Raw genomic sequence first — 14,994 nt, forward strand, 5'->3', positions numbered from 1 at the left:
TCTATAGCCTGTGTTATACAGGCCAGATGATCACAACAGGCCCTTCTAGCCTTTAAACTTATGAATTCAGTTGAAGCTTCCTCCTTTGGACGGAATGTTCTGAATGCCTGGGGAACAGGCACACAATGGAATCCATATGAACAATCACTAGAAGAACTGGGGAATCACATTATCATCTATGCATTTAGGTCAGGTGACCAAAACATGGAAAGGAAGTGGAGCTTAAAATTAGTAGCCTTGGCTGACAGCTATATTATCTTTAGGATTCTGGGAGGCAGACCTAAAATGCTCTCAATAATTGCTTGCTGCCGAATACGATGGCACATACATTTACATTTAGCCATTTGGCAAAAATCAGTAGAAAATTAGTTTTAGAAATATCACCAAAACTGCTAAATAGTGCTATAAACCCTAGAATTTGATGACTGCAGAACTGCAGGATAATTTCTGACAGTGATAGAAACAGTGCTATTTCTACTTACACAGTACTCAAGAGGGGTGTTAAAATAATTGTGTGTGTTTTAACAATGGGTGGGTTTTAAATTCAGGAAAATCATTTATAAAAATATGAACATGAATCAGATCTATATACATCCAATTTATATTATAAAAGAAATCCTTCCTCATTTTTCTCTTATACCAAACTCCTCTTTCTCACCCCCACCCCCGGGGCAACAAATCAGTTATATCACATGGCTAAAGATAGCTATGTTTCATGGTTGAGACATCATTGCTGTGAATGCAGACTTAAGAATGTAAGAATGGCCACACTGGATCAGACGAAGGTCCATCTAGTCCAGTATCCTGTTTTCTGACAGTGGCCAGTTTCAGATGCTTCAGAGGCAATGAAAAGAACTAGGCAATTTTTGAGTGATCATCCTGTTGTACAGCCCAGCTTTTGACAGTCAGAGGCTTCAGGTCACCCAGAGCATGGGGATGCATCCATGACTAACTTAGCTAATAGCCACTGATGGGCCTATCTTCTGTGATATTCGCTAATTCTTTTTTTAAAACATAGTTATGCTTTTGGCCTTTACAACATCCCTTGGCAATGAGTTCCACAAGTTGACTGTGCATTGTGTGAAGAAGTACTTCCTTATATTTGTTTTAAAGCTGCTGCCTATTAATTTAATTGGGTAACGCCTGGTTCTTGTGTTACGTGAAGGGGTAAATAATATTTCCTTATTAACTTCCTCCACAACATTCATGATTTTGTAGACCTCTGTCATATCCCCTCATAATCATGTCTTTTCTAAACTGAACAATCCCAGTCTGTTTAATCTCTCTTGATACAGAAGCTGTTTCATACCCTTAATCATATTTTTGCACTTTTCTATACTTTTTCCAACTCTAGCATCTTTTTTGAAATGGGGTAATCAGAACTGCATGAAATATTCAAGGAGCAGGCGTACCATGGATTTATATAGTGGCATTATGATATTTTTCTGTCTTATCATAGAATCATAGAATATCAGGGTTGGAAGGGACATCAGGAGGTCATCTAGTCCAATCCCCTGCTCAAAGTAGGACCAATTCCTAACTAAATCATCCCAGCCAGAGCTTTGTCAAGCCAGACCTTAAAAACCTCTAAGGAGGGAGATTCCACCACATCCCTAGGTAACCCATTCCAGTGCTTCACCACCCTCCTAGTGAAAAAAAGTCTTTCCTAATATCCAACCTAAACCTCCCCCATTGCAAGTTGAGACCATTACTCCTTGTTCTGTCATCAGGTACCACTGAGAACAGTCTAAATCCATCCTCTTTGGAACCCCTTTCAGCTAGTTGAAAGCAGCTATCAAATCCCACTTATTCTTCTCTTCTGCAGACTAAACAATCCTAGTTCCCTCAGCCTCTCCTCATAAGTCATGTGCTCCAGCCCCCTAATCATTTTTGTGGCCCTCCGCTAGACTCTTTCTAATTTTTCCACATCCTTCTTGTAGTGTGGAGCCCAAAACTGGACACTCCAGATGAGGCCTCACCAATGTCAAATAGAGGGGAATGATCACATCCCTCGATCTGCTGGCAATGCCCTCACTTATATAGCCCAAAATGCTGTTAGCCTTCTTGGCAACAAGGGCACACTGTTGACTCATATCCAGCTTCTCATACATTGTAACCCCTAGGTTCTTTTCTGCAGAATTGCTTCCTAGCCATTCGGTCTCTAGTCTGTAACAGTGAATGGGATTCTTCTGTCCAAAGTGCAGGACTCTGCACTTGTCCTTGTTGAACCTCATCAAGTTTCTTTTGGCCTAATCCTCTAATTTGTCTAGGTTCCTCTGTATCCTATCCCTACCCTCCAGCATATCTACCACTCCTCCTAGTTTAATGTAATCTGCAAACTTGCTGAGAGTGCAGTCCAAGCCATCCTCCAGATCATTAATGAAAATATTGAACAAAATCAGCCCCAGGACCGACCCTTGGGGCACTCCGCTTGAAACTAGCTGCCAACTAGACATGGAGCCATTGATCACTACCGTTGAACCCGACAATCTAGCCAGCTTTCTATCCACCTTATAGTCCATTCATCCAGCCCATACTTCTTGAACTTGTTGGCAAGAATACTGTGGGAGACCGTGTCAAAAGCTTTGCTAAAGTCAGAGAATAACACATCCACTGCTTTCCCCTCATCCACAGACCCAGTTATCTCCTCATAGAAGGCAATTAGGTTAGTCAGGCATGACTTGCTCTTGGTGAATCCATGCTGACTGTTCCTGATCACTTTCCTCTCCTCTAAGTGCTTCAGAATTGATTCCTTGGGGACCTGCTCCATGATTTTTCCAGGGACTGAGGTGAGGCTGACTGGCCTGTAGTTCCCTGGCTCCTCCTCCTTCCCTTTTTTAAAGATGGACACTACATTAGCCTTTTTCCAGTCATCCGGGACCTCCCCCGATCGCCATGAGTTTTCAAAGATAATGGCCAATGGCTCTGCAATCACACTTGCCAACTCCTTTAGCACCCTCGGATGCAGCGCATCCAGCCCCATGGACTTGTGCTTGTCTAGTTTTTCTAAATAGTTCCGAACCACTTCTTTCTCCACAGAGGGCTGGTCACCTCCTCCCCATACTGTGCTGCCCAGTGCAGGAGTCTGGAAGCTGACCTTGTTTGTGAAGACAGAGGCAAAAAAAGCATTGAGTACATTAGCTTTTTCCACATACTCTGTCACTAGGTTGCCTCCCTCATTCAGTAAGGGGTCCACACTTTTCTTGACTTTCTTCTTGTTGCTAACATACCTGAAGAACCCTTCTTGTTATTCTTAACATCTCTTGCTAGCAGCAACTCCAAGTGTGATTTGTCCTTCCTGATTTCACTCCTGCATGCCTGAGCAATATTTTTATACTCCTCCCTGGTCATTTGTCCAATCTTCTACTTCTTGTAAGCTTCTTTTTTGCATTTAATCTCAGTAAGGATTTCACTGTTAAGCCAAGCTGGTCACCTGCCATATTTACTATTCTTTCTACACACCGGGATGGTTTTTTCCTGCAACCTCAATAAGGATTCTTTAAAATACAGCCAGCTCTCCTGGACTCCTTTCCCCCTCATGTTATTCTCCCAGGGGATCCTGCCCATCAGTTTCCTGAGGGGAGTCAAAGTCTGCTTTTCTGAAGTCCAGGGTCCATATTCTGCTGCTCTCCTTTCTTCCTTGTGTCAGGATCCTGAACTTGACCATCTCATGGTCACTGCCTCCCAGGTTTGCATCCACCTTTTTTCCCCTACTAATTCTTCCCGGTTTGTGAACAGCAGGTCTAGAAGAGCCCTGCCCCTAGTTGGTTCCTCCAGCACTTGCACCAGGAAATTGTCCCCTACACTTTCCAAAAACTTCCTGGATTGTCTGTGCACCGCTGTATTGCTCTCCCAGCCGATAACAGGATGATTAAAGTCTCCCATGAGAACCAGGGCCTGAGATCTAGTAACTTCTGCTAGTTGCCGGAAGAAAGCCTTATCCACCTCATCCCCCTGGTCTGGTGGTCTATAGCAGACACACTTCTAAACTTAATCCAGACACTCTTGGGTTTTTCTGCAGTTTCATAACGGAGCTCTGAGCAGTCATACTCCTCTTACCATACAATGCAAATCCTCCACCTTTTCTGCCCTGTCTGTCCCTTCTGAACAGTTTATATCCATCCATGACAGTACTCCAGTCATGTGAGTTATCCCACCAAGTCTCTGTTATTCCAATCACATCACAGTTCCTTGACTGTGTCAGGACTTCCAGTTCTCCCTTCTTGTTTCCCAGGCTTCTTGCATTTGTGTATAGGCACTTAAGATAACTCGCTGATTGTCCCGCTTTCTCAGTCTGAGACAGGAGTCCTCCCCTCTTGCATTCTCCTTATCTATCTCTTGCCTAATGGGTCCTAAATATTTGGGTAGCTTTTTTGAGTGCCAGTGCATATTGACAGGTTTCAGAGTAGCAGCCGTGTTAGACTGTATCCGCAAAAAGAACAGGAGTACTTGTGGAGTACTTAAAGACTAATTAGTCTTTAAGGTGCCACAAGTACTCCTGTTCTTTTTAGTGCATATTGAGCAGCTGTTTTCAGAGAACTATGCACAATATCTCCAAGATCTCTTTACTGAGTGGTAACAGCTAATTTAAACCTCATAATTTTGTATGTATAGTTGGGATTGTGTCTTTCACTGTGCATTACTTTACATTTATCAACAGTGAATTTCATTTGCCTTTTTGTTGCCCAGTCACCCAGTTTTTGGAGATCCCTTTGTAACTCTTCACAGTCTGTTTACCATTTTCCAGATCTTTTGCAAATATGTTGACCAGCACTGGCTCCAGTACAGATCCTTGGGGGACTTCATTATTTACCTCTCTTGACTGAAAACTGACCATTTATTCCTACCTTTTGTTTCCTGTCTTTTAATCAGTTACTGATCCATGAGAAAAACTTCCCTCTTGTCCCATCAGTACCTATTTTGCTTAAGAGCCTTTTGTGGGGGACCTTGTAAATGTTTCTGAAAGTCCAAGTACACTATATGCATTGGACCACCTTTGTCCACATGTTTGTTGACACGCTCAGCGAATTCTAATAGATTGGTGAGGCATGATTTCCCTTTACAAAAGCCATGTTCTTTCTTCCCCAACATATCATGTTAATCTATGTGTCTGATAATTCTATTCTTACCAGCAATACCAATTTGCTGGTATTGAAGGTAGGCTTACTGGCCTGTAATTGCCAGGAACAGCCATGGAGCCTTTTTTTTTTTAAATCAGTGTTACATTAGCTATTTGCCAGTCATCTGGTACAGATGCTGACTTAAGCGATAGGTTACGTACCATAATGAGTAGTTCAGTTCATCTATATACACAGGATGTACAGTATTTTCTTAATACTTTGTTTTTAAATGAGTTAAAATTACTTCTTTCTTAAAAAGCAAAAATGTTTCAAGTTTGCTAAGGTGTATTTTTCTTTAGTCTAGGTCCACTTGGATGGGTGATCACCTTACATTATTTTACTGCATGCTGATTATGCATAGAACTGTGTGCTGGAACTGATCAACATACTTTGTTCCAGCTATAAGATGATGAAAGAAGTTATGACTTTATCTTAGACATCAAAACAATACTTACCGGCCAAATTTCTCAGTATTCCCCGTTTTGCCTTGTTGAATGACATGAATGAAATCATAGGTAAGAATGAAAGGCACTCGTTCCCTTTTAATTCCAAATTTGGATTTGAAGTTTCCAAGAATATGCCCAAAATCTATGTGAAACAGCTAAACAAAAAGAAATAGAAATTAATTTCTCCAGATAAATATTCTATTTTTCTAATTTGTTTAAAAAACTTAAAGGGGACCCTGTCAGGAACAGTTAGCTAAAAATAAGACTCTCAGTGATCCCCCATCCTGCCCTCACACTTCATCTTTTGTGTCTCTCTGAAGGAGATGTAATTTCTTGTTTAGGTTTTTATTCTCAGTGTTTCAAAACTGAACAGAAAAATCAGTGCCAGCAGTCTGGCTCTTCTGGCCACTCTGAGTACAAAGCAATGTCCACACAGGAGGAAATATTGTCAATCAGAAAGGAAATTTCAGTTTCAAGCTTCCAAGGTACAGCAATAAACATTATTTATCTATGTTAGGGCTTTACCATGATGCCAACATCATAGTATCTGTGCCCTGGTCTACACTACGAGTTTAGGTTGAATTTAGCAGCATTAGATCGATTTAACCCTGCACCTGTCCACAGGACGAAGCCATTTTTGTCGACTTCAAGGGCTCTTAAAATCTATTTCTGTACTCCTCCCCGATGAGGGGAGAAGTGCTGAAATCGACCTTGCTGGGTTGAATTTGGGGTAGTGTGGAAGCAATTCGACGGTACTGGCCTCCAGAAGCTATCCCAGAGTGCTCCATTGTGACCGCTCTGGACAATGCTCTCAACTCAGATGCACTGGCCAGGTAGACAGGAAAAGCCCTGCAAACTTTTGAATTTCATTTCCTGTTTGGCCAGCGTGGCGAGCTCAGAGGTGACCATGCAGATCTCATCAGCAGAGGTGACCATGGAGTCCCAGAATCGCAAAAGAGCTCCAGCATGGACTGAACGGGAGGTACTGGATCTGATTGCTGATTGGGAGAGGAATCCGTGCTATCAGAACTCCATTCCAAAAGACGAAATGCCCAAATATTTGAAAAGAGTCTTGTGGCACCTTATAGACTAACAGACGTTTTGGAGCATGAGCTTTCGTGGGTGAATGTCCACTTCGTCAGATGCATGTAGTGGCATGCATATTTGAAAAAGTCTCCAAGGGCATGAAGGACAGAGGCTATAACAGGGACCCGCTGCAGTGCAGCGTGAAACTTAAGGAGCTCAGGCAAGCCTACCAAAGAACCAGAGAGGCAAATGGCCGCTCCAGGTCAGAGCCCCAGATGTGCCGCTTCTATGAAGAGCTGCATGCCATTCTAGGGGTGCCCCTACAAATACCCCACCACTGTGCGTGGACTCAGTCAATGGATCTCATGCAACAGGGATGCGGATTTTGGGGACAAGTAAGATGAGGAAGTTGAAGACAGTGCAGAGGAAGCAAGTGGTGAAAGGTTTTCCCCGACAGCCAGGAACTGTTTATCACCCTGGAGCCAGTACCCTCCCAACCCACCCAAGGCAGGCTCAAGGGACCTCTGGTGAGTGCCTTGAGGGCAGAGAAGGGACCTCTGGCGAGTGTACCTTTGTAAATATAATACATGGTTTAAAAGCAAGTGTATTTAATTATTAATTTGCCCTGAAGACTTGGGATGTATTCGCAGCCAGTACAGCTACTAGCAAAGTCTGTTAACGTGTATGGGGATGGAGCGGAAATTCTCCATGGACATCTCAATGAAGCTCTCCTAGATGTACTCCCAAAGCCTTTGCAAAAGGTTTCTGGGGAGGGTAGCCTTATTCTGTCCTCCATGGTAGGACACTTTACCACACCAGGCCAGTAGCACGTAGTCTGGAATCATTGTTGTGGGTGGTTTTGGGTATGTGTCGTCAGGCTCCCCTCCCACCCTCACGTCCAAATTGCCAGGGCCTGTGCCTTGAGAGAAATCTGTGTCCATGTCCTCATCACTGCGCTGCCCTCGCCTCCTCGCCTGCTTTTGAAGTCTCTGGTGCTGCATATACTGCAGGATAATGCGCATGGTATTTACAGTGCTCATAACTGCCATGGTGATCTGAGCAGGCTCCATGCTTGCCGTGGTATGGCATCTACAGCAGAGTGGCAGCGGAAGCGGTCGTTCAATGATGACAGTTTGTAGTCCTACTGCACTGTCTGCTGCCAGCAGCACCCAGGATACAACAGCGGCAGCTGAGCTGAGCAGGCTGCACGCTTGCCGTGATATGGCGTCTGTGCAGAAAAAAGGTGCAAAACGATTGTCTGCCGTTGCTCTCACAGAGGGAGGGGCGACTGACGACATGGCTTACAGGGTTGGCTTACAGGGAATTAAAATCAACAAAGGGGGCGGGTTTGCATCAAGGAGAAACATACACAACTGTCACACCGAAGCCTGGCCAGTCATGAAACTGGTTTTCAAAGCCTCTGCGATGTGCAGTACGCCTTGCTGTGCTCTTCTAATCACACACAGTCTAGTCAGCAAACAGCACCAGCGAGCTTTTAAACGTCCAAAGGCACATTCTACCACCATTCTGCACTTATTCAGCCTATAGTTGAACTGCTCCTTACTACTGTCCAGGCTTCACGAGCCATGGGAGCAAGGGGTAGGCTGGGGTAGGTGTGACCATGTGGTGCTGCTGGCTGGGAGAGCAGCCTAGGCAGAAGCCTCCAGCTCGCATGATATTCCAGGGAGGACTGAACCTCCAGGAGATGAAACTTAAAGAAGAGAATGACCTGGAGTCACTCCCATTTATGTCTAGACGCCCCTGACCGACCTCACCGAGGTCTGCCAGGAGCACCCATGTCTGCTCAGGTGCCCCGACCGACCTCACTTAGGTCGGCCAGGAGCACCCAGGAGATGACGACAATGGCTAGCAGTCGTACTGCATTGTCTGCTGCTGCAAAGGCAAGAAGCTGCTGTGTAGCAATGCAGTACCGTGTCTGCCAGCAGCACCCAGGAGATGTATGATGACGGTGAGCTGAGTGGGCTCCATGCTTGCCATGGTATGTCGTCTGCACGGGTAACCCAGGAAAAAAGGCGAGAATGATTGTTTGCCATTGCTTTCACGGAGGGAGGGGGGCCTGACGACATGTAATCAAAACCACGTGCGACAACGTTTTTGCCCCATCAGGCATTGGGAGCTCAACCCAGAATTCCAATGGGTGGTGGAGACTACGGGAACTGTGGGATAGCTACCTACAGTGCAACGCTCTGAAAGTCGAGGCTAGCCTTGGTACTGTGGACGCACTCCGCCGACTGAATGTGCTTAGTGGGGACACACAATCAATTGTATAAAATCGATTTCTAAAAAATCAACTTCTATAAAATTGACCTAATTTCATAGTGTAGACATACCCTGAGTGTGTTTCACATGAAGTCCCCTGTAGACTTCAAGGAGTCTCTAGCATTCTACCTTTTCAGGGTTGAAACTCTGTCAGGTAAGGTTTTTTTTAATACATTAAATTTTAATAATAATTAATTTATTTATTTAATGTTTTTGGTGATGGGGCAGTGTCAGTGATATTAGAGGAAAAATTGTTCTACACATTAATAAAATACTAACAGCATTGTTCTAAAAATGAGAAAATGTTTTATAGATGGAGGAGTGATTTCACTGAAATCTGGATAAAGCTACACTAGAAATAAAAAATATTCATTATGAATAACAGTTTTTATTGAGAGTATTCTTCATGTCTAACCCTGATGGAATCATACAGTTCAAAACTCTATACTTGGATTTTCTAGGTGGTCATTTGCAAGATATACTGAGATCTGACCATAGCTATAATCATCTAGGGCAGGGGTAGGCTACCTATGGCAAACGTGCCAAAGGCGGCACACGAGTTGATTTTCAGTGGCACTCACACTGCCTGGGTCCTGGCCACCCGTCCAGGGGGCTCTGCAATTTAATTTTAAATGAAGCTTCTCAAACATTTTAAAAACCTTATTTACTTTACATATAACAATAGTTTAGTTATATATTATAGACTTATAGAAAGAGACTTTCTAAAAACATTAAAATGTATTACTGGCACACGAAACCTTAAATGAGAGTGAATAAATGAAGACTCGGCACACCACTTCTGAAAGGTTGCCAACCCCTGCTCTAGGGCCATAAGGAGTAGCACCGTGTACATAATTGATTTTTCTGCTTTGGTGGCCAAACCAGCAGGGATAGCTCAGTGGTTTGAGCATTGGCCTGCTAAACCCAGGGTTGTGAGTTCAATCCTTGAGGGGGCCACCTAGGGATCTGGGCAAAAATTGGTCCCGCTAGTGAAGGCAGGGGGCTGGACTCAATGACCTTTCAAGGTCCCTTCCAGTTCTAGGAGTTTGGTATATCTCCTATTTAAAAAAACAACAACCAGAACTATGATTCATGGCTTAAAATTCTGTTTGGGCTGACCCAAAACACAAATGTTTCAGTTTTTCTGGAGAAACAAAGAAGATGGAAAAAAAATTTGTTTTAGGTTGAACAAAACATTTTGCTCAACCTGAAACTAAAGTGTTTTGTTTTCAAGATTTGTTTTTTTTAAAAATTTGAAAAGGTAAACAGTGAAATTCTGAAACAAAATGTATTTCTGAAATAAGAAGTTAAAATATTACATTGTGGAAATGCTGAAAATGAACTGTTTGCATATTTCACAATATATAGAGTTGACCAAAATTTTTTCTGAAATAGACTTGAATATGCATTTCGGTTAAACAGAAAAGATGGTTACTCACCGTTGTAACTGTTGTTCTTCGAGATGTGTTGCTCCTATCCATTCCAGTTAGGTGTGCGTGCCATGTGTGCACGGCTCTTCGGAAGATTTTTACCCTAGCAACTCCGGCGGGCCGGCTGGGCGCCCCCTGGAGTGGCGCCGCTATAGCGCTAGATATATATCCCAGCCGGCCCGTCCGCTCCTCAGTTCCTTCTTGCCGGCTACTCCGACAGTGGGGAAGGAGGGCGGGTCTGGAATGGATAGGAGCAACACATCTCGAAGAACAACAGTTACAACGGTGAGTAACCGTCTTTTCTTCTTCGAGTGATTGCCCCTATGCATTCCAGTTAGGTGATTCCCAAGCCTTACCTAGGCGGTGGGGTCGGAGTGAGACTTGGCAGAGTGTAAGACTGCTGAGCCGAAGGCTGCATCGTCCCTGGATTGTTGCACCAACGCGTAGTGGGAAGCGAAGGTGTGGACAGAAGACCAGGTGGCCGCTCTACAGATGTCCTGGATGGGAACATGGGCCAGGAAGGCGGCAGACGAGGCTTGCGCTCTCGTAGAGTGAGCGGTGAGGTGGCTAGGTGGCACTCGAGCAAGCTCATAACATGTCCGGATACAAGATGTTACCCAGGAGGAAATCCTCTGAGAGGAGACCGGCTTGCCTTTCATGTGATCAGCAACCGCTACGAATAGCTGGGGCGAACGCCGGAAGGGCTTCGTCCGCTCTATGTAAAATGCGAGGGCCCTGCGGACGTCCAGGGTGCAAAGCTGTTGTTCACGACTCGAGGCGTGCGGCTTTGGGAAAAAGACCGGGAGGAAAATGTCCTGGTTCAAATGGAAGGCCGACACCACCTTAGGGAGGAAGGCCGGGTGTGGCCGAAGCTGCACCTTGTGTCCATGGAAGACGGTATACGGCGGACCAGCCGTCAGGGCACGAAGCTCGGAAACTCGTTGCGCTGAAGTTATAGCGACGAGAAAGGCCGTTTTCCATGATAGATAAAGCAGGGAACACGTGGCCAAGGGCTCGAAGGGGGCTCCCATGAGCCTGGCTAGAACTAGGTTCAGATCCCAGGACAGGGCCGGGCGTCGTACTGGCGGGAACAAGCGATCTAGGCCCTTAAGGAAGCGGGAAACCATCGGATCGGAAAAGAGGGACCAGTGACCTACGGGCGGCCGAAAGGCGGAAATGGCCGCTAGGTGTACTTTCAAAGACGAAACCACGAGACCTTGCTCCTTAAGGGACCAGAGGTAGTCCAGGATCGTTGGAATAGGGACAACGAACGGATTAAGGCCTCTCTGATCGCACCAGAGTGCGAAACGCTTCCATTTCGTGAGGTAGGTTGAGCGAGTGGAAGGCTTCCTGCTTTCCATCAGGACTTGCTGCACCGCCGCCGAACAGTCACGCTCTGCGTGGGTCAACCACGCAGGTACCAAGCTGTAAGATGGAGGGACTGTAGGTCCGGGTGGCGGAGCCTGCCGAAGTCCTGCGTTATCAGGTCCGGCCACAGCGGGAGGGGAATGGGATCCCGTACGGAGAGTTCGAGCAGCAGAGTGTACAAGTGCTGTCTCGGCCAGGCCGGAGCGACGAGTATGAGGCGGGCCCTGTCCCTCCGAAGCTTGAGTAGCACGCGATGTACGAGTGGGAACAGAGGGAAGGCATATAGGAGGTGATCCGTCCAGGAGCAGAGGAATGCGTCTGACAGGGAGCCTCGGGAGCGACCCTGGTAAGAACAGAACTGGTGGCACTTCCTGTTCTCTTTGGAGGCAAACAGGTCTATCTGGGGAAACCCCCACTGTCGGAAAATTGTGTGCACCACATCTGGACGACGGGACCACTCGTGGGAGAGGAACGACCTGCTGAGACGGTCGGCCAGCGTGTTCTGCACTCCTGGAAGAAAGGACGCTACCAGGTGAATCGAGTGGGTTATGCAGAAGTCCCACAGGAGCATCGCTTCCGTGCAAAGCAGGGAGGAGCGGGCCCCGCCCTGCTTGTTGACATAAAACATCGCCGTCGTGTTGTCCGTAAACACCGCCGCACAGCGCCCTTGAAGATTGGCGTGGAAAGCTTGACACGCCAAGCGGATCGCCCGCAGCTCCCTGACATTGATATGTAGGGAGAGCTCTCGCGGCGACCAGAGACCCTGGGTGTGTAGGTCGCCGAGGTGTGCCCCCCACCCCAACTCCGAGGCATCCGTGGTCAGGGTGACGGTCGGGCGAGGAAGGCGGAATGGGACTCCGGCACACACGACCTCTGGCTCCAGCCACCAGTTGAGTGAAGCGAGGGTTGGTTTCGGGACTGTGACTACCATGTCTATGGGGTCGCGGTGCAGCCGGTACACCGAGGCAAGCCAAGTTTGAAACGGGCGAAGGCACAGCCTCGCGTACGTAGTCACGAACGTGCACGACACCATGTGGCCCAGGAGGCGGAGGCAGGATCGCACCGTTGTTGTGGGAAAGGATTGTAGGTCTCGAACTAAGGAAAGCATAGCCTGATGCCGAGGTTGAGGGAGGCAGGCCCTGGACAAATTGGAATCCAGGACCACTCCGATGAACTCCACTCTCTGTGATGGAGCTAACGTGGACTTCTCGGCCTTTATCATAAGTCCTAGGCGCTGAAACAGGGCTAGGATCGTGGCCATTTGACTTGCTACCAGTTGGCGGGATGGTCCGCGGACCAGCCAGTCGTCGAGATACGGGTAGACATGTATCCGACGATGGCGGAGGGCTGCGGCAACCACTGCCATGCACTTGGTGAAGACTCTCAGCGCGGTGGAGAGGCCGAAGGGTAGCACCGCAAACTGGTAGTGCATGCTGTTGATGACGAAACGCAGGTAGCGTCGATGAGGAGGGTAAATTGAGATATGGAAATACGCGTCCTTCATATCGAGGGCGGCAAACCAGTCTCCCAGATCCAGGGAGGGAATGATGGTCCCCAGGGTTACCATGCGAAACTTGAGCTTGAGCAGGTATCTGTTGAGCTCTCGGAGGTCTAGAATAGGTCGGAGACCTCCCTTCGCCTTGGGGATTAGGAAATATCGGGAATAGAATCCCCGGCCTCGCATGTCGCTCGGCACCTCCTCTATGGCACCCAAACTCAGCAGAGTCTCGACCTCTTGCAAGAGGAATTGCTCGTGAGAGGGATCCCTGAAGAGGGACGGGAGGGTGGGTGGGAGGGAGGGAGCGAAACAAATTGAAGGCGGTAACCAGACTCTACCGTGTGCAGAACCCAGTTGTCCGTTGTTATCTGGGACCACGCCGGGAGGAAGTGGGAAAGACGTTTGAAAAATAACGGGGAAGGATCCGGTGAAGAGACTGAAGGGCCGTCCTCGGGCGTCCCATCAAAACGCCTGCTTAGGCCCTTGAGGGGCTTTGGAGGGCGCCTGGGACTGGTTACGCCGGTTGCCCGATGGTCTACGGCGGTTCAGCCTGCCTCTGCGCCCATTATCAGGCCGTGACCTGGCCTGATTAAATGGCCGGTACGGCTGCTGCCGGAAGGACCTCCGCTGGGTAGCCGGTGTGTGCATACCCAGGGTGCGGATGGCGATTCGACCATCTTTGAGGGTCTGACTCCTCGAGTCCGTTTTCTCTGAAAAGAGGCCCTTAGTGTCGAAAGGGAGGTCTTGCAGAGTATACTGGACCTCGGGCGGCAAGGTGGAGGCCTGCAGCCAGGAAATTCTCCGCATGGTGACTCCCAAGGCCAGGGTTCTGGCTCCTGAGTCTGCTGAGTCCAGAGAGGCCTGGAGGGAGGACCGGGAGGCTTTCTTGCCCTCCTCAAGAAGGGCCGAGAATTCCGGTCGGGAGGCTGCTGGGATCAGCTCCGTAAATTTAGAGAGGGACACCAAAGTGTCATAGGTGTAGCGACCAAGGAGAGCCAGCTGATTTGCAAACCGTAGCTGGAGGCCACCGGCCAAATAGACCTTCCGGCCCAACAGATCCATTCTCCGTGCATCTTTGGATTTTGGCGCCGGAGCGGGTTGCCCATGTCGCTCCCGGTCATTCACGGACTGTACTACGAGGGAGTCCGGAGTTGGGTGCGTGTAAAAATACTCGTACACGCTGGGGGGAACCGAGTATTTCCGTTCCACCCCTCGAGCGGTGGGAGGGATGGACGCTGGCGACTGCCAGATCATAGTGGCATTCTTTTGGATAGTCCTGATAAAGGGCAGGGCCACCCGCAGCGGGGCCTCAGCTCCAAGCACCCTGGTCACCGGGTCCTCATCTTCAGCGACCTCTTCGACTGGGAGGTCCATGGCCTGTGCCACCCGTCGAAGTAGGTCCTGGTGTGCCCTCAAGTCAATCGGAGGGGGGTCTGATGTTGATGCCCCCGCCACCGCCTCATCCGGCGAGGAAGACGAGGATAGGCCCTGGCCCATGGCTTGTAGAGGTGGTTCGTCCATGGGGTGCGAAGCCTCCGCGTCTACGGGATGCTCTGCCGCTACAGGTGGCGGTGGAGCCTCAACCGGCGGTGATGGAGGGGGCCTGCTGACCGTGGCGTCCGGCACCCTGTGGTCGGAGGTCCTGGGTCGCTGAAGGGAGGGGACCCCTTGAGTCTTGTGATAGGCCCAGGGGGTCCAGAAACCCCACTGCTGCGGACCGTGGTCCTGCCCTTGGGGATCGGCCCGGAGATCACCACCGCTGCCCGCTTGAGAGGCGACCGAAGGTTGGCGGGAAGGCCATGGGAGGGCAGAGGCGCTCAGGGACT

At 48.2% G+C, this 14,994-nt stretch overlaps 1 protein-coding gene across 6 annotated transcripts in view; it reads right to left on the reverse strand.

Annotated features, from left to right (window-relative positions):
• Positions 1-14,994, reverse strand: part of PIK3CB (phosphatidylinositol-4,5-bisphosphate 3-kinase catalytic subunit beta) — a 218,100-nt gene that overhangs the window by 8,510 nt on the left and 194,596 nt on the right. For all 6 annotated transcript variants that reach the window (XM_045030486.1, XM_045030487.1, XM_045030488.1 and 3 more), the window contains one exon: positions 5,576-5,721. In XM_045030486.1, coding sequence (XP_044886421.1) covers positions 5,576-5,721 — 146 coding nt within the window. The remainder of the gene's footprint in view (positions 1-5,575; positions 5,722-14,994) is intronic.

The sequence above is a fragment of the Mauremys mutica genome, chromosome 9 (genome assembly GCF_020497125.1).
Source record: "Mauremys mutica isolate MM-2020 ecotype Southern chromosome 9, ASM2049712v1, whole genome shotgun sequence".
NCBI classification, from domain to species: domain Eukaryota; kingdom Metazoa; phylum Chordata; order Testudines; family Geoemydidae; genus Mauremys; species Mauremys mutica.